Source organism: Microtus pennsylvanicus, chromosome 4 (assembly GCF_037038515.1).
Source record: "Microtus pennsylvanicus isolate mMicPen1 chromosome 4, mMicPen1.hap1, whole genome shotgun sequence".
NCBI classification, from domain to species: Eukaryota; Metazoa; Chordata; class Mammalia; order Rodentia; family Cricetidae; genus Microtus; species Microtus pennsylvanicus.
This window is the reverse complement of record NC_134582.1, coordinates 107989871-108014619: the sequence shown is the minus strand read 5'-3', so window position 1 is coordinate 108014619 and position 24749 is coordinate 107989871. Positions and strand designations below refer to the sequence as shown.

Here is a 24749-nt window from a genome sequence, read left to right as displayed (position 1 = left end):
ATCCAGTCTCTCTGGTTCCTGACTATCTAACAAGTTTCAAACTTGGCTTCCCTCTTGTGGAGTGGTCCTCAGGTTAAATCAGACATTGGTTGGCCACTCCTACAAGCTCTGTGCCACCATTGCCCCAGCATATCTTGCAAGCATGACAGATTGTAGGTCAAAGGTTTTTGTGGCTGGGTTGGTGTCTATGTTTCTCTTTGTATAGTTTTCAGAGTGCCTTCCTGCACCAAAGAGACTAGAATATATGGTTAAATGCTCCAAGATGGTTGGCACCAGCTCAATCTCTTCACATTTAATGAGTATGTGGATATTATCTCAGCAAAGAGACCCCTCTGTCTCTTTGCAGAGAGCAACCCTCATTCTAGCATAAGCCCAGGTTGTTTGCATATCTCCATGTGACCCCCTTTGCCAATAGCTCAGATATGTAAGTTTTATAAAGCAGGTCTAATGAAATACAATAGATTCTGTGGCTTATATTTATCTTTTTTTGGGAGGCTGGGACCGGGGTTTGAGAAGGGCTGGATTCTTCCGTGGAGCCTCTCTGCTTGGTTTAGACACACTGTCTTTTCCTGAATCTTTATAAGGCTTTTCCTTTGTCCCAGTGTCCCACGCACCTCCTTCTCCTATTAGGATACCAGCCACATTGGATTAGAATGTTAGTTAGTTTTTTTCTTAATCATCTCTTTAAAGGCTCTTTCTCCTAACACGGGGGGGGGGGGGGGCTCTAGGGCGAGAGCGTGGAATCTAGCCTGTGACTTTCAGGAGCCATAACTCTGTCCGTGTTATTTTGCATCTTGTCTCTCCACTCTCTTAACTCTGTGAGGTGTTGGGAAATTAAACAACTCACCCTCTAAACATAACACCTATTTTATGTCAGAGCAGAGTTATGACTTGGGCCCTCTGAAATCCAGGGCAATTATTCTATACACGCTTGCTCTCCCCAGAACTCTAACTCAGAGTTATGCATGGCCTGTTTGTGCCTTCCCTTTACTGCCCAATGTATTTGCTCAGCACCACTGAGTACTGGGGGCATCAGTCCTTTTCTGCCCTGGGTGCTGAGCAGGCAATCATGGACTATCTCTCATATGTCCTAAATTCTCCAATATTCCCGTCCCTGGTACTGAATCACGGGGGGGAAATGCTCTCTAATTCCTCTCCAGATCACATCTCTCCATGCATCCTTAAGTGCATAGGCCATTGTAGCCCTGCTTCCCAGGAATGGACATTTCAGCCTTGGATGGGGAATGCTGACTTGTCAGCAGTCGGAATCCTGTGCCTCTAGGGTATATGTCTCACTCTGCCTGTGTGTGTCCTAGACACTGGCCTTGTCTCATTCTCACCAGCCGTCCCTGAAAGGATAAACGTTGCTTTCATAAAGCTCTTTCCTCCTGAACATTTCAGAGCGTTGTGAGCACAAGCCTGTAGATGAGTAGGTGGCAAGTATTTTTACCCCATTTTCTTAAAGCAGAGACAGAATTTACTGCACACCAGTCCCCTGCAAAGCTGAGAGCCTGGGCTGAGCCAGTCTCTGCTCCACATGTTTTATCCATCACCTCACTCTGGACAGACAGAACAGATCAGGGACAGAAGCTCATCCTTTGTAGAGGATGTGTACATGTTCAGTCGCAAGGTTTCCGGGTGACAGTGACCCTAGGACTGTGGAGTCTGAATGTCGGTGGAGTCTGGAATGAGCCTGACTGGGAAATTGCTCTGAAAAAACAATGCACTCGTGAATTTGGTGGGCTTGAGACCACCTGTCTTCTTATGCTAGTCAAATAAATACCAATGCTGTCGAAACAGGTCCTCCTTCCCCTGGCTCGGAATCCTTTGTCTGCTCTTTTGTGGTACAGTTGTTCCCGTTCCCTTTGGTTTTGCTTTCTGTGACATTGTTTACCCATGATCAACCAGCCTCCAAACTTACTAAATTGAAAATTTCACATGCTGGGGTAATGGCACAGTTGGTAGAATATGTGTCACACAAACACAAACAGCCAGATTCAGATCCCTGGTACCCACATGAAAGCTGAATGAGGTAGAACCCTAACGTGGAGCTTGCTTCTTTGCCAGCCTAGCCAATCAGTGAGCTCCGGGTTAAGTAAGCTATCTTGTCTCAAAAGAACAAGGTAAAGAACAATAAAGAGAGACAATCTGTCATGACTTCTGGCCTCCACTCACATGTTCATACATATGTCTGAGCATTCCCAAGCATATATGCGTGTACACACACAAACATCACATACGTAAAAACACACCCACACAAAGAAAATTATAGAAATAGACATTGCATGATTTTTAGGTTACTTAATGTGTCTATAATAACTGTAATCATTTGCAGCATCCCAGGGCTTCCTCTCTAGGATCTTCCCTTTGCTCAGTGTTTCCTACCTGTGTATGTTTTCCAGGCATTAGTCACATAGTAACTGTTTCAGTTGTCAGATTGACTGCCATAGCATCACAGTGCTTGTGCTCGGGGTCACCTTTATTTTCCATAACAATGGTCCAAGTCACTAAAGCTGACAGTTGGGATGCTTTTTTTAAGTGAAAAATTAAAGTCTCTTACTGTATGAGGATGGTTTAATAGTATCAGTGTCCTCTAGTTCCTACAGGGGTCATGGGATGTGTCCCTTGATAATAAGAAGAAGTGTATCCATAGCTTATTATACTTCATTCTGTTATTTTTCTGCCAATTTCACCTCTGTGGTTAATAACCCCAAAATTTTTTCTGGAGTGGAAAGAAAGGAATTGATCTCTAGTGTTCTAACTATCATGTTGGTGTGAGGTCTTGAGTCCCTTGAAAGGCATGCAGAGGACTGCTTACGTTGCCCTCTCCACGGACTCTCTGCTTGACTATACTGAAGAAGTCTCTTCTTGGCCAAGACTTTGATGTAACAGACAAGAGAGTATGATCCAACCAGCCACTTTATCATCAGCTTCTCCAAGAGGAGTGGGTGTCATGCATGGGGTGCATTGAGCTTGCCTTTACCTCCTGCAAATGTCCCCCTTGGATGGACACAGTACAGTGCCAACAGCCAGGTACTGACCTCCAGGGAGGAGGCTGAGCATCATTTCTTGGCTCAGGCTTCCAAATGTCTCTGCTGCTTCAATAAAAGGTGCTTTAAATAGCGATGCCTGTTGAAAATAAGTGCTGCCAATTCTCCAACTGCCCCCGCCTTTTCCTCTCCCTTGCTCCCTGGGATGTTTTTCATGATGCCAATAAAGCCTGAAAAACATGGCTAATGGAGAGGAAAGGAGAGCATGCTCTTTTTGTCATTCGAATGAACCATGAGTCATCCTTTCTGACTCACCTAGAACACACAAAGGCAGCCAATCAGCAGGGAGCAGCCTACCGGGATGTTTCTCTAGTGACTCATTCGATCCTGGAACTAGGAGCCTGCAGCAAGCCAAACAAGTCTATTTTTAAATATGGGCGGGAGCTTCCCTAGGACAGCATGGTGGTGAGGCCTACACACTTGCTGGCTTATTTTAAGTCAGGACCTAAAATGTGTGGGCATGGTCTCCACAGAGGCTTCTCTGGTGGTTAGGTTTGGTTTCTCTATGTTTGAAGGGGGTGTTTAATGATTAGCCAGCACTAACCGGAATGGAGTACTCTAGGACAATATGTCCACTCGAGGAGATGAAGAACTTTCTAATGTAGGGACTTTGTTGGCTTTGCTGCTCTGGACAGAAGGCCACTTCGAGTCTAACTCTGCGCATGCCTTTAAGCCCAGCACTTGGCAGAGTATGGCACCAAGGCAGGTGGATTGCTATGAGTTTGAGGCCAGCCTGGTCTACATAAAGAGGTCCAAGCCAGCCAGAGCTACTTAGTGAGACCATGTCTCAATCAAGCAAAGCAAAAAGGATTTAACCTTTTTCACGGGTGTCCTGTGAAAATTGAATAATAACTGTAAAAAAATAAAGCACCAAAAACAGAGACTGGTATATATGACATTCTACATAATTATGTGATAAAAATTCAATGGTTTGATTAGGTCAATTTTCTTAATCTTCCTTAATCTGTATTAACCTTGCATTAAAGGAGACACATTTTGTGTCATCTTTATTAGGCAAATGAACAAACTGACAGTCCCTGAAATTGAGAGTCCAGAATTTGTCAGTTTTTCCAAGCACTAACACAGCAAGAGTGGAAAATGCAGAGCTGTGTTCCCACATCCAAGCACTGTAATTTCAAAACCCACCTGAGATGGAGAGGTGAATCTTCAGTAAAATAATCAAAGGATTTTTGTTTAGTTTTGTTTTTTTTTTTAAGCAGTAGCCTAGGCTGCCTTAGAATTCACTATGTGTAAGTCCAGGCTATCATGGAACTTAGGAGCATCCTTCTACCTCAGACAGTGAGTGTGTTTATGTGATTTAATAATTATTTATTTAGGTAGTATTAAACCATTTCAGATAAACATCTTAAGGAACCTTAATCTTTTTCCCATGATAGAAACTCTCTCACTCTCTTTGTAGTTCAGTCAGGACTCTGATCCCACGTGACCCCTTAAGCTCTGTCTCCTGTTATTTCTGGTCAGTGAGCTGAATGAGTACCTAGTTTTTGTTTCTAGTCTAAAACATGTTGATCAGAGTTAACATAGAGGAGGAAAGAGTTTATTTGCTTTCCAGTCCGAGGTTACAGTCCACCATTAAGGGAAATCAAGGCAGAGACTTAAAGGCAGCAGCCGTGCTTGCTCTTCACACTGCGTTCATTACCTCACACCAGTGAACTCACTGTATAGTCATGAGCAAAGCAGGAGCCATGGAGGAGAATGGCTTATGATCAGCTCGGTTTCCTAGACAGCTGAGGACCATGTGCCCAGGAGTGGTGCCACCTACCGTGGGCCCTTCTACAGTGTCAACAATCAAGACAATCTCCAATAGACATGTCCACAGGCCAGTCTGCGCTAGGCGGTTCCTCAGTTGGGAGTTTCCTCGCAGATGACTCCAGGTTCTATCAATTGACAAAGTTGGCCAAGGCAATGAGCTCCTTCTCATTGCCTTAGACAACAGGACTGAGACCAGTGGCACCCCTTGGAATTGTTAGGAAGTTGGAAGGAAATCTGTGTAAGAAAGCAATTCCTGGTCCTTGTGTTTCCAGGCAGCCTTCCTACTTGGCCATATCTAAGGCCCCAAGTGCCATGGACTTAAGATTATATACTTTTTAAATGTTTTAGCCAGTTATTATTCTGTCCAGGTGTTAAGAGACCTCTGTTTGCCTGGCTCAAGGCTTCCTCACATGCTCTTTGGCCCACAGAGTGTGGTCCTTATGTGTTCCTGTTTAAGGGATTGAACACAACTGTTTGAGGTAAAATGTTAGGGATTTAACTCATTGCTTATTTACTGATATAAATCTCTATCCTCCAAAATCCTACATTGGCGAAAGCATGATTGTCAGTAGATTTACTCCCTTAAAGTCACCTGTGTCTCCCTTAATTCTGCCCCCTGGGGTTGAAGCGCTGGTTACATACTCAGCAAGCCTTGAGACTGTGTGACAGGAAGAGAAGGGCTGCAGTGAGCACTAAACCCATGCTCCTGTGCAGCCTTGGGGACGGTTACTACAGGAGTCCCCTGCTGCGGATTGATTTGCACAGGTGTGATGCTTCTCTGTATTTTAGAACCATAATCAGATATATTTTCCACTAAAATTGTATAATAAATTTGCTTCCATCATAATAGTCTTCATTCTTTTTAAGAGGATCTCTACAGTCTTTATAATATTCTTTACATTAGTCTTCATTGTTTTCTTTCTTGAGGGGTTCTCTACCCTGTTGGTAATGTTCTTTGTCTTTTTTTTTTTTTTTTTGAGGGTGCCTCTACAGTGTTTATAATAGTCTTCATTGTCCTTTTTGCAGGATCCAATTTGCAGGATTGCTACAGAATTTATACTATTTTTTAACAATATTCTTTATTGTTCTGTTTTATACTGGCTCCCTACATTGTTTAGAAGGTCAGAGTAAATCAAACTGAACAGAAAGTCTGAGACACAGAGATAGGATAAAGTATGCCAGACAGACACCAGCAACTCCATTGCAAAATACTACTACTCATAAAATAAAAATAATAATTCATTGCTGTAAGGAATGGGCATAAAATATACCAAGAGTTGTCAAAACACTGGCCAATTGAACTTAGGAGCTAATTTCTTCCATTGTTCTTTTTTAAGCGAACATCTACGAAAGTTGAGGTTGGGTAGACAAACATTGTGTCATTTTGGAGGATGGACTATTTTAATGCATCCAGTAGAGGTGTGTGATGTGGCACTTTCCTGAGCAAGTCCCCTTCTGTCTGCTGCTCCACTGCAGGAGGGCTGTGATGGAGCTGATTGCACAAAAGCTGCTGGGGAAATGCTTCTTGTCCGGCAAAATAAAGAGCGGCACAATCAGAACCACAGAGAAGGGAGGTGTGAAGCCGGAGGCACAGGAGGATGGGAGCCCAGAGAAGGGGTGGGAGTCTGTGTGCTCCCGAAAGGCTGAGTGGGTGGGGGGTATGAAAAGGCCAGACATGACTAAATCACAGTCCTGTTTCTCATTGGCTCATTGCTTGGAGGGACTCTAGCAGGTGCAGAAGATTAAGTCTATGGGAGGTTCAGGGGTGCAGGGCCCACAGCAAAGTGCTGGTCTGGAAGAAGGTGACTAACACAGTGGGCTTCACACAGCCGAGCACGTGGAGGCACAATTGGGTGGGGTGTTTGATATATCAATTGTGATTGACTTTAAGAGCTTACGCACTGGTCAAAAAAAAAAAAACCAAAACAACAACAACAACAAAACAGTTACAAGTGGCAGTATTCGGTAGAACATAGTTCGCTGCCTCACTGAGGCCTTTGTATTTCAGTTAGTGAGGCCTAAAGGTGATATGTGTATATATATATATATATATATATATATATATATATATATATATATCCTCATAATTAAACTTGTATGTATTTATGCATATTCAATATTTATATTTATGAGATTTATTATGAGGTATTTGTAGTAGTGTTTCATTTGTATTTTAATTAATAAAACTTCCCTGAAGATTAGAGAGTAAAACAGGCCCACTGATCAGCCTTACAGACTAGGCAGTGGTGACATACACTTTTAATCCCAGTAGCCACATCAGTTACCATAGAAACCAGGCAGTGCAAACCTTTAATTCCAGTGGTGCACGCCTTTAATCCCAGGTCTGGAGATGATTATAAAATGGGTGGGGGGAGACAGCTCTCACTCTCAGTCTCATTCTGAGATACTTGGAGACAGCATCACCATTTCAGACTGAGGTAGAGGTAAGAGCCAGTGGCTCGCTGTTTTGCTTTTCTGACCTCCAGGTTGAACCCCAATTTCTCTCTCTGAGTTTTTAGTAATAGTGCATCAGTAAGTAACTGGTAGAGTCATTGGAGACCAAACAGCCTCAGCATGTGCCACGTAGGAATAGAAAACCCAGTAAAACTGGTGACATTATTTGATCTCTGTCTGAGGGACTGAGAACTGGAGAGCTGATATGTCAGACGCAGTCCTTGACGGAAGGAAGCAGAGCTGACATGTCGCAGATCAAGCAGTTGGGTAGGACAAATGGACCCAGGTACCTCCTATCTCTAAATTTTGTCCTATTAGACTTGGGTGGGTGCCACTGGGTGGATGCCACTGGGTGGGCGGGTGGGCGCCCACCCACATGAGGTAGGACAAGCTGTCGTATACTCAGCTTGTATATATTCAAATGGTAATTTCCAGAACCACCTCTACAGACCAGAGAAAGTCCATCTAGACCCACAGAATTAAACTTCACACTGATTCCCGAAGCCAGGTGGCTTGTATTTAGCAGGCTAAGAATGGTGCACTCTGGTGGGCATTGCGAACTCACAGGATTGATTCTCCTTTCCAATAAATGCGTTTCCTCTACCCCCTTTTCTCCTCAGGCCCAAAAGGTACGGTCTCACACTTGAAAGTCCCTCCAGAAATGATGGGTTTTCCTTCTCCTCCTCCGATAGATGAGTTACCAGGGATTCAAATCCTGTTTCCTACTTTTCTTGATCTGAGTTAGCGGACAAAGGACAGGAGCAAGCCATATCAGCACGATCATTTTATAGTTACAAGCAAACTCCCAGGGGTCGCTTCACTTCTGTTATCAGAAATCTTCATTTCCTGGGATTTCTCTCTATTCACTTTTGGCTAAATAGCTCACAAGACGACCTTGTCAGTGTTACGTTATGACTTAACAGAAGAACTGGGGCTGAGTTGTGGGAAGCTGACTCAGTAAGACTTCACCACAACTTAAACCAAAGTTACGTTGGCTCCAAGAAAGTGCCACGCTCTATGCTGTACGTTTTATGTGGCTAGCATGTGCAGAACACTTAATACGTGACAGATGCCTCCTTTTCCTCCCTCCGCTCCTGTCATGTCCTAAATTCACTGAGTGGATATGCAGGTTTCTTACTGGAGGCCCGAGTTCTCCTCCTTCTTTTATTTTTCCATCCATGTACGAGTAGTGTCTCCCCAAAATTACTCTGGTACTGTCCTTTTATAAGCCTTTGTATTTGATGCCTTTGGGTCTTCTAAATTTACCATTTGAGCTATATACATTAATTTCTTTATTGAAACTGGTAACAACTGATACTTATATTTATCTTTGTAATACTTATTTTTGATATCATATAACTCAGTTTACATTAATGTCTAACCCTAACAGCTCAGTGAGATCAAAGATATCTTCTTATTTTAATGAGACAATTAAGGTCCAGCACGACCAGAGGACACTCAAGGTCATGTTGCTACTCTGTGGGAATACCAGGCTTGGCACCTGCAGTCCCTCTGGTCTTCTGTAACCGGTCTCCATACCTGAGACACAGCCTCAGTAGATTTTTGGTGAGGTGGGTGTCTTGATTTTTAACGCTAACACTGGTTTAGTATTTCTTACCTCTTTTCTCTAAGACCTGGAGAAAGGCCTGGAGGGAAAGCGAACAGTAAAGCCTTGGATTCACTACTGTGTCTGTCATTGTAGATTTCATGCTATTTTTAGGCTGGGTAGACGGTAAAAAAGGACTACCCAGAGTTCTATTAAAGCCAGCTTCAGGAGCCGTGAAGTGCTGACAGAGTTTAAAGCCTCTGATTCTGTCTGAAATAGCGGGGGCGGGGGTGGTAGCTTCTATATTGGCTGAACTTAGGGAAATGAGGGAACTGAAAGTTCTTTGCCCTGGCTCTCCTCTCCTCACCTCTCCTACCTACAAAAGGTTCTGAACTCTGAGCATCTTCCCACACAGTGTTGCTCTGCAAAACCCAACAGTTAAGGAATACCAGATCTAAATGTAGAAAGCCCAAGGTCTTCTAGGGGACAGCAAGATGATTTTCCCGCGAAGGTATATGTGTGCATTTGCATCCGAGGATTCATAAATGTGTAATTCGGACTTACAGTAGAACCCCAGATAGTCCTAAGGTGAGTTTCTCTGCCGTGAATAGCTACTGACATTTTCTGATTGCTCCGGCAATTGTCATAAATTAAAGTCTTTTGAGTGTATAAGACTTCCTTCTCTTCCTTGTAATTTGTAGTTTTACAGTAAAATGCCACATGTGTTAGCCCTATTTATTAATCTTTCAAAGTGCACATTTTCAAAGATCATAGCTAGTCAAATGGCTCATAATGTCATGGTAGAAAAAGTATAATTTCCCCAGTGCTTCTCAAGCCTATGTCTCCCAGTTGTTCCAAATGAGTCCAAAGACTCTCTTTGCATAACTCAGGTCATGGAGAGCTTTTTAGCGTTTTAAAATTTACATGTGTCTGAGAAAATTACCATGAAAGAGCAAAATTGGTCTGTGCTTGCCAGTGTCATCTTGTCATTTCATCTTTAGTTAGCTAATTTTCTTATATAATGGTCTACATTAGCTCGTATGAAGAGGTATAAAAAAAATAACAATTTTCTTATGAAGAATAAATACTCACACAGAAAACACTAAGCTTAGCCAGTTAATGTCACTTTGATTCGTTAACACCACAGTAAAATGTGAAGACCATCCGGTCTCTAAAGGAATGGATAAAAGCTGTGAGGTTCAGTGCAGACAGTCTCTAAGTTCTCTTAGCTTTCTATGAGCATTAGAGAGTGAAAAAGAAAAATGCACTATCTTACGTGTGCATGCATACGTGTGTGCATGTGTATATGTGTGCGTGCATTGTGCGTGGAGGGGGAGTGAGAGCGAGAGTGTTACCTGAGAAGGGAACTCTGATGAGAGGTGGGAGGTTGCATGGTCACGGCAATTTTAGAAAGCATTCTTCCTGCTCAGAGCTTATTCATTATAGCACGACAGCCGTCATTTTCTGAGACCCACAGGACGAGAGGGCCTCATCTCATATTGTCCAACAGAAATAAGAACACATCTACTTTGGCAGGGGCTGCTGCTTTGGATGACTTCTGTATTTTGTGAGTTCTTGTCCCGAAGGCTAATTCCTCATTGTAACCTCACTAAGTGGAACTTTGCAGAAATGGAGGCATTTTTGTGGTTAGGGTTATTGCTTGTTGTTTAGAGAGAGAGTTCTCCCTTGAGAATGGGGTTTTAGAGAAACAAATATGGCTTCCTGTCCTAGGATGTAATCTCTCTTTCACGCAAACATTCCCACAGTTTTTCCATCTGTCACGTAGTCAATGGCCTTAGGCGCAGCTGATGCCCTCAGAACTGTGAGTGGCGTTAGCATCTCTTTGCAGAGCATCCAGCATCCAGCATTTTCTTACAGCAATAGCAAATGGGATGAGAATGCTACAGACAAGGTGCTACTTAAGAGTGCCACATTCTTACTGTTTTCAAAAGCTACATGTGTAGATTATAGCTACTTACAAATGAACTAAATGTCAGCAAATTAGCATTCTGACTTATAACCCTGAAAGTATCTTTATATTCCAAATTGGCCAATGAGTCGATCCTCCTGTATAAAGTGGAATCTCACCGAGTTAAAAATAGCGTGCTTAAGAACAATTTGGCTTTTAAAATGTCTTACTATTTTTGTCTCATTGAATGCTTTTCTCTAAATTTCATTTATAAAATCATTGCCTGCTACTTCAGTTTTTTCTTTAATAACCCTTGTTGTTTTCCTTAAAAGACAATAGTAAGCTCACCCTTTCTATTTTTTTTTAAATCTCTGAATTAAAGACTTCTCCTGAGACCTAGTACTTCCTTGTGATCATCTACAAACTCTCCTTATTAAGTGGGTAGCCCTAGACATCTACACCATGACTGATGAGGTTAGTAATCCTCTTGACCTAAACTACATTGAGCTTAGTCTTCTGGTTGCTATTCCCATCCTCTCCATTATTTGATAAAATGTTCTTTAGTGCTCCATATGAGAAGACCGTGGCAGAGATCATGAAAAGACTTTCCTGTGTAACCTGAGTGATAGAGCTAGGATTTGAACCTCAGTAGTTGAATTGAAAGCATCTTTGTGACCCTTCTGTTATCATCAAGTCTTGATATACCACTTTGTCTTTCTGATAGCTGTTACCTTCAAGTGTAGCAGATGATTTGGATGGACTCTGTGGTAGCTAATCTTCTTGCCAATGTGTGACACACCAGGGTAAATGGAACCTTAACTGAGGAATTACCTCCATCAGCACTGGCTTGTGGACATGTCTGTGGGGACATATTGATTGCTATTCGATGTAAGAGGGCCCAGCTCAATGTGGGCAGCACCATCCTTAGGCAGGTGGACCTTGGTTGTTTTAGTAACATAGCTGAGCATGCATAAACCAGATGCCCAGCCAATAAGCAGCGTCCTGTGGTTTCTGCTTCAAGTTCCTGCCTTGAGTTTCTGCTTTGGCCTTCCCGGATCAACAGACTGCAGCCTGTAAAATGAAGTAAGCCCTTTCTGCCCCTAAGTTGTTTTCAGTCCTGGTGAACCACAGAAGGCAAACCAGGGCAGGCCCTGAATGTCTGCATTTTGAGAGTTTTAGATATTAAAGTCTACCACTAATAATATTTATTTTTATTTTTAATGTGGGAAGATCCTTAAAGAGCCCATAGAAGTGATTTAGTTGTATCTCGTATATCCTGTGAAGGACTAACTTGCCCCTGATTTGTTGCCTGCCTACTCCTCAGTGAAAGGGCAAGTCTTAAAACATCAGAGGCTGAACTGAACATGGTGGCACATGCTTAGATTCTCAGGAGGCTGAGTTAAGACTGTGTGTGGAAGGCCAACCTGAGGAATTCTGAGGGACCTTGCCTCAAATAAAGCAGGGTAAAAACAAAACAGGAGTGGAGAAAGATGACAAGGCAGTTCTTTCACGGATAGTCTGAAAATGCTCCACAGACAGAAAGATACTGAGTTCTCTTCCTGGCTCTCCACTGCAGCGTACCTAACTCCATTATTCCATTGGTTTCTGTGTGTGGAGGGCGGATGATGGGAGTACCTCCAAGGACAAAAATCTCAGAGAAGAGTTTCCAGCCCAGTGCTCCCTCTACATGGGACATTTCTCCTCTGAGCTCTCAGTACTCCCACATGTTTTAACATAATCAATAAGAGTGACTGACCCCATCCCCTCCATATCTACTGGACCCCAAGGCCTAGCCCTCAGACTCTTCTTCCTTTTGCATCCCTAGCATTGTTAGAGTCTCTATGCAGCTATGGAATGTCACTGGCGACAATGGGATAGCAAAGAATGTGCACCAAGCTCTTTAGCATGTACTTGATAGAAATGATTTAATTTAATGCTTTTCAACATCTCATATGATTGCATTTCACAGTTGATGTGACATGCTCCAGGAGCCTAATCATCTAAGGATATACAGCATGCAAGGAAACATCAAATTTGATGTTTGTATACAAATACGTTTGACCATAGCTCTTGTACTTACTGTCTCCCCCTCCCCTTGGACTGCCACATAATTTTAGGAATGTGTTTTCTTAAGTTACTATCTTTGGGCTTTCTGAACTCCAACTTTCTGTATCAATAGCTAGTATCTAAGCATAGTAAAGCAAAGCAAAATAATAACAACAAAAATCCAAACCCCCAGAACAGTGATTTAAGCAAAGAATTCCAGAAAAACAAGTTTGGGTTGTTAGGGTATCTCCACAGTAGCACCAAAAACTCTTTCCAGCTATCTACAATACAGCCCTCATTTTTAGGTTGACAAAATGGTGGAAATACAGTCATCATCCCACATTTCCAACATGAATGGGTTAAGTAGGAAATCAGGAGTAAAGGAGCATAAGCAAATCAATCCTTCCCCTATAAGATCCTTTCCTGGAAACTCTACTGAGCAATTTCTACTTTTTTTGTCACTGGTTATGATTTGTTCATGTGACTTCTCTTTGTTAAAAGAGAAGCTGAAAATGGTATTTTATAACCACCTGTAAAATTATCAAACTCAAAATTGGGTTTCTGTTGACATGCACCTGAAGTTATAAGGTTCTTGAAATACATCAATCACATAAATTTATCCAGTGTACCTTCACTGGTGACTGACTACACAGGGGTAGCTTGGTATGTGGTAGACACCAAGAGTATCTTTATGTACCAGAAGCTTGGTACTAAGTTGATCTTCCTGGTATCTAAGAGAGCTATCAAGATGAAATTTGACCTAGACCCAAAGAAAAAGAGAAGAAAGGCTCAGAAATGAGTGTCCCTGGCAACCAGACCTCTTCTTGGAACATGAGTAACAGAACAAAAGCAGAGGAATCACAGCCCTGAAATGTGCTTTAAGTATTTAAAGTTGACCCCTTGAAAGATTTTACTTTGTAAAAATGTGATGAATAAAAAATGTTATCGCTTTAGATTTATGTTTGGTAGGTTCAGCAGAGGCAGTTAACCAACAAACCCAACTAAGAACATAGAACACAATAGAACAGCAGTGACTGGCTTTGGAGTCATTTCCACCCAAGTTTTAATCCTAGAAACACAATCTATGTGTATAGTGATCCGAATGAGAATAGCTCCCATTACACTCATATATTTGAATGCTTAGTCCTCAGAAGGTAGAACTATTTTGGAAGGATTAGGAGGTATGGCCTTGTTGGAGGAGGTGTGTCACTGGGGGTAGGCTTTGAGGTTTCATAGCCCAAGCCATTCCCAATTAGTTTTACCCACTCCAGTGTGGATCAGGATGTTCACTCTCGGCTGCTCCAGCACCATGCTTACCTGCCTCCCGTCAAGCTCCCCAGCATGATTGTCATAGACCTAATGTCGGAAACTGTAAGCCCCCATTCAACTCTGCCTTTTAAGTGCCTTGGTTATTGGGTTTTATCGTGGCATCAGAAAAGTCATCTCATCTTTCAGAATCTCTTATTTTCTTAAAGAGGAAACAATGGAAAGGAAAAAAGAAACCAATACACCTCCCATGTGTTTGTAAGTAAGCAACTCTAACTTAGACAAAACCACCGTACAGTTTGGGTTCACAGTGGTAGAATTGCTGACTTTATTGCTATGATAACAAGGCCATGCGTTCTCAACCAGCAAGCAGTAGCTGTGCATTTTCTAAAAGCCCCATTGCATTGCAGGTCATGATCTTGGTTCTTGTTGAAGGAGGGGTACAGGAAGTCCAGGAACATGCAGGGAGAAATTAATTTTCTAAGCAGCAACCACCAGGAAATTCCCTGTACTCTTGATGTCAGTGAAGGCTAGGAGCCTACTGTTAGGCCAGTTAAATTGTAGGTTTCAAATGCTTACTTAGAGCCACCTAAAAAAGCTCACGATGGAAGGTTGCATTTCTGCAACTTTTACCTTCCTTCAGTATAAAATGAAGATACCCATAATGCCCACCTTCCTGGGTTGTTACTAAGATAGTGCCTGTGGCACCAAGCACATAATGTAGATCCAATAAATACTGCCTATTATTATGAGCTTCCTCTCCTCTCTCTCCATCCAAGTAAAAATGGGGCTCCTGAGTTTTGGAGCTGCCTCAGCTCCAGTAATGCTATAAAAATTTAACTAGGGCATAAAGTACACATATAATCATACTAGGTTCAAAAATGATACTGTGATAATGTGATTAATAATGAGTTCTTGGATGGTAATAGCATCTTAAGTTGCTTCTGTAGACTTGTAAATTTCATGGGCTCCAGTGCTCATGAAAGGGAGACTGACGGCTCATTGACCAGGACATCAAGCTGCACAGTTGGCCTGTATTGGTGTTCCACACTTCCTGAATACCTTTGTGTCTCAGGTCAAGCTTTGACATTTGCTGGTGCCTCTCTGGGGTGGAGTGACTCTATTTGTGTTTTCTTGCTTCTCATTGCTGGGATGTGAACAAACTTGACAAGAAAATAGAGGAAAGACTTTGGAATGGTGTGCTGGCATATAATAAGGCTTGCTGTCATGACCAGCACCTCTCTCCACGTTTATGTTAACTTTTATCTTTTCCAGGGCATTTTTAAAAATGAGTTGTGGTATGTGATTCTCTCTCTAAAGCCTAAAAAGAAAGCAGAGTGAGTTTCATTTCTACATTTTAGTTAAGATGATATGGGCTAAAAATGGGCTAAGTGACTTTCCCCTGCTTGGCATGGGCTGGACATGAATCCAGATCTTTGCTTCTAGGTCCTTTCTGCATGACTGCATTGCTGGTAACCTCTGTCCTCATGCTGTCTGATGTACAGTGACATTTGCTTATCTGCATATCAAGTTGTCCTTTCAGAAGTGGGGAGCTGTACAAATACACCCAGTTGCTGCTGCTTTAGATGGGCAGATGTATAGAATCACTATACTCATAAAGCCTGTGGATGTATATGGTGGCACATAACAGCTGCCAGAGCATAACATCCTCTCTGGAGGAATGTTAGAGGTCACTGGCTGTGGGCCTGTACCAGAAGGGGGTTGTACCAAAAGTGAAGTGGATGTTCACATGCATGGCAAGCAGCTTGACTCTCTGCAGGAGAAGTTCTTTGCAGTAAGCTCTGCTCTTGACCTGCCCAGTCTCTCCCCTCTGGACACTCCACGTGGAGTTTTTCTTCTTGGCACATTTATAGAAGTCTGCCAGAATATTCATTTCCTATATCCTACTGGAGTTTTTGATTCATCTTCCATATCTACTCCATCATCCAGACCAGTACGTTTTATTTACAGTAGACACTGGAAATTTTAATTTTCCTGGTGAGACATGTCCTCCACAGTGACTGGGAATGACTGGACCACTTTTGACTTGGGGGCCTGTGAGACCTCCCCCCAAGGAGTTTCCTGATGGTATCGGGTTGCCTTGTCTGTCTTTTTTGACCTACATTCATTGGTCCAATGTCGGCCTTTAACCTTCCCTTCTACATTTACCTGAATGCTGAGTTCTCCTGTTTTTGCCATTCTCAGAGGAGACATTATTCCTAGGAATTTCTTGTCTACAATCCCTTCTCAGATGTCCTATTCTACCATAATTAAAACATTTGGTATTTTGATGTCTCCTCAAACCATTGGAAATTGCTTCTCCTACCCAAGCTGCAGTACTACAGTGAAGTGTCTCAACACTGATTGTATGTAAGATCCATTCATCCATTGGTGCTGATCTGATATTTAAATGCCTAAGGATCTTTTTGCATTCTAAGTTGGCATTCTCAAAAGCCAAAGATTCAATTAGTACATGTCTAGTTTTTGGGTCTGTTACTCTTATTTATACAGCCTTAATTAATCTTTGTAAAAAGTCACTAAAGGATTTTCTCTGACCCTATTTAACCCTAATATATGATTTAATTCTCATTTCTAGTTCTGGAATCCTGTCCCAAGCATTTAAAGCTGCTGTGCTACATAGGGACAAGGTGTATTCATCGTGAAGAGCCTGATCCTGAGGATCAAAGTAATCTCCCTCACCCAGAATTTGATCTTGGGAAATCTGAAGTCCTTTTGCTTTTTCCTGTTGCTCTAAAATTTTTGCTTCTTCTCTCCAAGAACACTTTCAAAGCAGCTGGGGTCCATTTTCTACGAAAGCTGAAATTAACTGAATCCAATCTTGTGCCGTTGCCTTGTTACTTGAAGCCCACAGGTTGACCATGTTTCTAATGAAGGATGAATGTATTCCTTAAGATACAATTACTTCTTTGATTTCCTTTATATCAGTTATACATATGGGATCCCATGTATATTTTTTGGTTACCTTAGGATATTTGGTGCCAGGTGCTCTTTCTGATGATATAGCTTGAAAGGTAGGAGAACTCTGGGAAAGCTACCCTGGAGTTTGGTACATACTGATGAGGCTACATTTTGTCTTTGTACCTTTTGTCCCTGGCCAACAAATTTGATAAATTTCTCAATCTTTTTAAATCTTTTTTTAACCATTGCCTATTGTAAAGTCTTGATCTCCTGTCCAGGGTTCTGTTTTAATGACCTCATTGAGAATTCCAAGGTGTGAAGTCTGTCCAGTAAAGATAACGTCTCATCCTTGGACATAATTTTTATAGCATACATATTACCTTCCTGGAGAGACATTCTATCAGTCGATCTATCCTAACCATTTGTCAGAGTCTGATTAATACATTTAACAATACGAATTCTCTCAGACAATATCTTAGCACCTTCTGTAGGAGAGAAATCATGTAAACCTTGCATAACATCATACATGGTATAAGTAAAAAAGCTATTGAATTCTTGGATTGTTAAATTGTCTGTCATCTTGCCCTTGGAGTAGGTTTAATAACTGTTACCTGTCAATAGGTGTTGCAGCATACTTGTAGCCGCATGACCAGCTTGAATCAGATTTTAGCTTTAAATACTGAAAGATATGCTCAAATTAAAAACAATTATTCAGTGTAAATCACAGACCGTATACTCCACGGAAGTCCCTTACTGGTCAGCAGCCTCATGAGCACAAAGAGAGCAAGAGAGCAATGCCAAACAGAGACACCAGGGGAAGGCTGTGTCCTACCTGAGCTCCCGCGAGCGCTGGAAAAAACTGGTCCCAGAAGCCAGCTGTGCCGTCGCGGGTGGCCAAGGTGCCTGAGTACTTGGAGCAGCTTTGAGGCATTTAATGAGAAAATATGAAGGACCGTGGCTAGCGGCTACTCACGGGCGCTGCATGAGAATCCTATTCCCAAATGAACAGTGGAGCCTGACTATGGCTGGCTAGAGCCTCACGATTCAGCACCAACCATAGAAGTTGGTTTGATTCAGGAAATAACCAGGCTAGCTAAAAGATAAAGCAATTATATTTTTATTTATTATAAAAGGAAAACTCACGAAAGAGGAATGAGAAGTCCAAGCTCAGCTGTGCTGCAAGGGAACCACCTAGAGAGAGAGAGCACCTAGGCCATGCATCGTTTTCTCTGGGTCCCAGAAAGCCACACCCTAACTTGGTCCCACCTCTTAAAGATAATTGTTTGGCAAAGGTTCCCCATCACGTGTGCAAGTGTGTGTGTGTGTGTGTGTGTGTGTGTTTAAATCTTGGGGTTTTGTTTCTGTTTTCGTTTTTGTTTTTGGTGGAGCTGGTTGCAAAGCTGAGTTCCCCAAACTCTACAATATCCTTCTCCATGACACAGGTACTGATTTCCTTTTCTGGCCTTCATGGGCACTAGGCACTCATGTACAGGATACTTACATACATGTAGGTGAAGCATTTAACACATAAAAAAAATAATTCTTTTTGTTTTTCAAAGGACTATTAAAGTGCAAGGTTGGAAGATTGCTGGGAGGTGAAAAGGGGCCTGGAGTGCAGGTCTGAGGGGAGAGAGGGAGGGAGAAGGTTGGCCCGGATCTTTCCCAAGGAAGATCACTAGAGTTGGGCTTGGAAATAGTCCTAACTAATTTCCTGGTTGTCTGTGAGAACTGGATGTTGCAGCATTCAGAGCATTCGGGTTGCTTTGACCTCCAGCCATCTGTGCCTGGCCTGTAAAGTTAAATGGTCAGTGGCATCAGATGGCGAATGATCATATATAGGCCCCGCTCGCCTATAAGGGGGGAAAAATGTCCCCAGGAGAAATAATCATAGATGCTGTTTTCAAAGTTGGAATTAATTGTATGTTCAGGAAAGCCCATCTTCTGCCTATTATCCTATTAGGGTGATAAAAGCATTGTGCCTCAGAAAACAGTTGGAATAGTTTCTCAAAGGTCACCTATCCCAGCGCTCCTGGAACAAAGCCTTTGGGGTCACATTCTGGGGTGGATGAGCAACTGACATTTTACAGTCAAAACATGTGCCTAAGAATAGTTCTGAAACCCTGGCCTTCAGCTTTTAAGGGCGGGAGCGGCCCTTTGGTGCCTTTTCAAAGGTCCTTTTCTCCATGGCTGTGTAATCAAAGGTATGTCCCTTTGTCTCTGCGGACACCTGATGTGGGTTGGCTCCACATTCGGCTATGGTAAAATGTTTGCCTTTGTTCGCTTCTCTTTCCTCCAGCTAGCGAGACCTGCAATGACTTCCACCCGATGTTCTTCACCCACGACAGAGCCTTTGAGGAGTTCTTCTGCATCTGTATCCAGCTCCTGAACAAGACATGGAAGGAAATGAGGGCAACTTCTGAAGACTTCAACAAGGTAAGGTGGCTGGGGTAGCCTGGTGTGCGTCATGTCGTCAGACTGGTTTGGAGCTCATGCCTCCGACATGGTATACTGTGTTTCCTCAGCTGTGCGTTGAAGTAGTCTCCAAGGGAAGAGAAGGAAAGGGTTGTGATTTTAAATTGTACCAAAAATGGAAGCAGCCACTAGCCATCTATCTGTTAGGAGCAGCCTTGGCCCCTTGTCTAAGGAAGGCCACCAACAGAGATACTTTCTGGAGAAACTTTGTTACAGTGATTTGATCCTTTGTGGTTTTGGTACAGAACCCCGTGTCACTGGTATAAGGTTATTAGGGAACCTATGTAGAAGACAAGTACAGAGCCAACACAACCAGATAGGCAATGCCTTGCACAGTGGTGTCATTGTGTGGTGTGAAGGTCTTAAGATCATCTGCCTTCTATGTCCAAGTAAGAAGTCTTGCTATCAGAGAGGGGCTATCTCTCTCAGGAAACAGGGTTACATGTACCATTTCTTGGTTTAGAGTATTTGGTTATTCGCATGAAGATGCTGTGGAACCTTTAGACATTTTCGTTACATGTATTTGTTGTGTAGGTGTGTGTGCAGAGGACAGCTTGCAGCAGCCAGTTCTTTCCTTTCACCACGCTTGTTCCAGGCCTTGACCGCAGGTTTTTAAGCTTGGTGGCAGGTGCCGTTACCTGCTGAGCCATCTCTCCAGGACTTGTTTCTTTGTTCTCCTGGTGTCATTACTTTCAAGAGTATGGCTTTTCCTTTTCTATTTCCATGGGTGTGAGAAGGTTCATTAAATTTCTTGGTTAACTTGCAGGCGTTAGAAATAGACTGCCTGCTTTTAGGGACAAAGAACATCTCTATCCATCAATAGACATGTATAATAGTGAAGTCATGGCTAATGAGGATGAGCTTGGGGGTCTGTGCAGATATAGTTTAGCCTGTAAAACTTGTAACTTGCTTCTAAATAAGGCTCTGACTGATTACCCAAGCCTACCCTCCTGGTTCTAGATCGTAACTGTCTTTAAGAGGTTAAGGATTTGGTGCCCCACTTCCGTAGCCTTGGTGCATATATCATATCTAAATTACAACTGCACTTGCCTTCCTGGTGCCTTCTCTCTGAATGTATGTCACATCCATTTTGTTTCGTTCACAAATTCTGGTTTGTGGCATCTCGAACCACTACAGGCTTAAAAAAAAAGAAAGAAAAGCAGGAAAAGAGCTGAAGCCTCAGTCAGGCACTGACCTTCCCATCTTCCTGGGTGTAGTCACCTCACCCATGGGGTATTTTCCTCTGTAGTGTCTACCATCTTTCCTTTGTTCCTGGTACTGGTTGCTGAAATCTGGTCGTGCCAATGTGCCCCACATTGAGTGCTGATCTGCAGGTTGCAGTTCAGAGTCACCGTGGATGTGGTCAGCATTGCCTGAGCAGGCATGGTTCAGAGAGGAGGGGGAGGAAAGGAGCCATTAGTTCACTCGCAATCACAGCCACAGCCCCCTCCCTGTACTTCACTTGATTGTGAGAGACTCGGCCATTCAGGTGCAAATCGCCCCAGAGAAAGAAGGCCTTCTACATTCGGAAAAGGCGTCAATCACAGCCTTTCAAAGTGGCTGGGCCACTCTGCCCTGGTTCAGTGTGACTTCATATGCTGCGGGGGACAGCCTCACCGTCATATATTATAACACTGATTCAAGAATGAGTGTCAGAGAAGGGTCAAGATGGGAAAGCCTTTTAATTTTCAGTCATGCTTTTTTCCTGCTTATTTTCGAACAGCTTATCAAAGATCGATATATAAATGCATACCTAGATTTATTGAAATATAAATAGACTGATACACAGATATAAATGGTAAATAGCATATGTATTCATTTTCTATTGCTACTACAGCAGATGACTACAGATTTAAACAATATAAATTTCTTATCTGACTGTCCTATAATTCAGAAGCTAACGGTGTCTCATTGGGTGACAGTCACAGCTTCCGCAGAGCTCTGTTTCTGTCTGGCGATTCTAGAAGAGAATTTGTTGCCTTGCATTCTTTAGCTTCTAGAGGCTGCTGAATTTCTTGGTTTGCATCCTGTTTCTCCCTCACCAAAGCCATAGCTGTGGGTCCAGTCATCTCTGGTGCCATCCCATCCCTCTGATGTCATCTTTTAAGAATCCCTGGATTGTATGGAATGTAGGTAATCAAGGATAATAACCGCTCTGTCTTAAGGTTGTTGAAGTTGTTACCTGTAATCTAAATCACACTTTGACCTGTAGCACAGTCACAGGTGCTGGGGACTAAAACATGGGCATCCCTGGAGGGCGTGTTTCTGTCCATTGTAGCCGACATTTTGTTTGTGTCTGTATTTGATCTTGAAGTGTTAATAACAACTTTTAATGTAATATTGATAGGTAAGCTTTTTTGCTTGATATTTTTACTGGTTGGCGTAATTTGACAGTTCTGCTAGTAGCAGCTCAAATACAGATATAATTTTGTTCCTTTTCTTTTGTGTCCCTATTATGCCTGTAGTAACCTTTTTATTATAGAAAAATAAGAAGAAAAAGAAAGAAAAAATGGGAGGGTGCAATGTAACGCCACTAATGCAATTTGAAGTTGGTCTTTCTCTCTCTTTTTTTTATTTCTTTTCTTCTTGCTTCCTGCGTATCCGCCACTGTGCTACTTTACTCAGTGGTAAATGGAAAGAGAGAGAAGTGCTGAAATGGAAATCAGTTTCCACTTTTCTTCTTGTTATTAACTCGGTAGCAGAGGAGATTGAATTGAGGAAAAAATGTGGGTTCGGAGTTCCTGATAGATGATTTAAATGATTTCATGTTCCCGAGACTGTCCAAATTCAAATCCAAGAAATATTTGAAAAGAACCCAGCCTGCTTTTGAACTCTTCTGGATCCGATCTTAGGCTCTGGTCGGTTTGTACATAGCAGGGAAGGCAGATTGAATTGGGTACCTCAAGGTCCTTAATTCAACATTTTAGTTTTGTCGACATATGCCATGTTCTATCATCAGCGGCAGGGATAGCTTCCGCTAACCCCATGGCTTGGACCTGGTCTGAAGATGTCTAGAATGGGCTATGCTGGTTAATGCCTCTATCAATGCCACTGCTTGAAGAAGGTGTTTGGATAAGCAGCTGTCTGCGGCTCTTCCAGGCTTGAGAAGCAGCAGATGGAATGTTTTTCTTATTTATGTAAGCGAAGTAGAATTGGAGAGTGATTAAAATATTTATGCTTTGAGAAGTACTTTCATTTTTCTCAATATAGCAGTCTACAGAATAATCCATTGATTCAGGCCATTGAGTTTGTATTCTGTGTTTTTGCCTTTTATTACCAATATTTTAGAGCATGCATTATTCATTTTCATGGGCGTCAGGGAAGACGCCACTAGCTACCTCCCCTCACAAGTGACCCAACCATCATCGGAAGCCTTCACTTTTGATTTTTTGAGTACAAGGATATTTTATGCTTTTGTGGGTTATTACTGTTGCGTTTTAAATATTCTAACAAGGGCTTACATGTGAAATACGGATCTATGTGGCAGTGTTCCTCAGCCTTGGGTACATTTGAAGCACCTGGGGCCTCTTATCCCAGCGGGTAGTTGAACCACAGATGGCTGAACCCATGAGCTGGTAAAAGCTACCCATGGATTTTCTCATGAAGCTAGAGTTGATCATTTAAAGTGATTTCTGTCAATGGGATTCCTATCTGTTAGTTTGTGCCACACCTATCTCCAGCTCATACAGATTTCCTGCACTAATAGAGTGCTGTGACCGTGTGTCCGTTAGCTACTCAAGAATTTTCTGCCTGGAAATTAACAGAAATTTTAAGAATAGAATTGGCATCTCATCCTCTCCTATAGCAATGTTATAGTAATTGAAGTAATAAATATAAAAATATTTTGAGGAAGTAAATTCATAAGCAGATGTAACATGGCTTTTTTTCTTGTTAGAAATCGTAAGATATATCTTCTGTGAAGCATGAGTAAACAGCTTTTTCATTTTTAGTAGATTATGGTAAAATGATAGCCGATGGTGGAGACGATCCTGACCCTTCCATTAAATCCTGAGCTGAATTGTTAACCTTCTAACGGGAACAAAAATAAATGGCTGCTGATTTCGGTGACTTATTTTCCAGCCACTTTATCAACTGCCTTGGTTTTCCATGTTGGCACACTATGATATCAGCCTAATAGAAAACCAGCAGGTGTCAGGAATCTTATGTCCATGACAGTTGGTGAGAATTAAGGCCTCTTCAACCATTCACTATGTGTCCAGACATATTTGATGATGGTTAAGCCATTCTAGGAACCGTCAACTACCTGATTTTTATGGCATTGTTGGCACTATCAAAGTCAACATTACAAAGAACACATGACTTTGCCTGTTTCGATGTACCAAACTGGAAGAGACAATTTTAAAAGCGCCCTTACTGTGGAGTCACAGGGCTATTTTGGAACTTGATCCCACAGCAAAATAAGCGAGGCACACTTGGAAGCTTAAACTCACGGAGGAAAAGCCGTGGATGCTTAAAATATCACAGATTGCTCTGGGACAACCCAGGCCCAGCAAAGCAGCTGCCCATGGCCAAGCTGTGAGCTTCATCTGTGTCAAGGGGAGAAAATCCCAATTAGGAAGAACTGGAGAATGGACCAGAAGGAAGCATTCTGAGAATCCCCTGAGGAGGATCCATAGAAAATAACCAGCCTCTAGCGGGTTATGGTGTGGCGTAAAATGGGATGGCGTTTAAAATGTTAAAGCCAGCAAAAGCCTGCACTTCAAAGGGGAATGCTTGCTTTTGGCATTGCTTTTGGCTTACTATTTCAGTGTGTGCTTTACAGAAGACAACTGCATATTCAGAAGTCCTCTTCCTAGGCATGCTCCGCTCCATAGCTGGGCAAAAGGCGCTCTTTAGGTTCACTGAGCCCGCCTATGGAATGAAAGGTGGTCTGTAACTCTCATCATGAATAAACATGAACCTCCTCATTTGCATGAGGCAGGTGACTGTAAAATATCTTGCAGCAAGTCATGAAAGGCAGCTTTGTGTGTCAGTGCCCAGGGGGAGCTGGGAGGACTCAGAGTTGTTTATCTTCATTAGAATTCCATCTAGTGCTGCTGTTATTGATCTGAGCTGGACCTGGTGTGGCTAATAAAGTAGGTGTACATTTTAATTGAAACATGAATATTTAAGTAGAGGAGATGTCTTTTAAAGAACTCTCACGTCATGCAATGGGATGTTTGTATTCTTTTAACTGTCTACGCTATTAACAAGTATTTATTCAAAAGCCTTCTCATCTGCCACAATAGGTTTCTGGGTTTGCAATGCAGGCAGCCAGCTCTCCTCTAGAACCAATGCTTTGTATGAAGAGATG

At 42.4% G+C, this 24749-nt stretch overlaps 1 protein-coding gene across 8 annotated transcripts in view; it reads left to right on the top strand.

The window, feature by feature from the left end:
* Elmo1 (engulfment and cell motility 1) overlaps positions 1–24749 on the top strand; it is a 532076-nt gene that overhangs the window by 352042 nt on the left and 155285 nt on the right. For all 8 annotated transcript variants that reach the window (XM_075970127.1, XM_075970130.1, XM_075970129.1 and 5 more), the window contains one exon: positions 19260–19396. In XM_075970127.1, coding sequence (XP_075826242.1) covers positions 19260–19396 — 137 coding nt within the window. The remainder of the gene's footprint in view (positions 1–19259; positions 19397–24749) is intronic.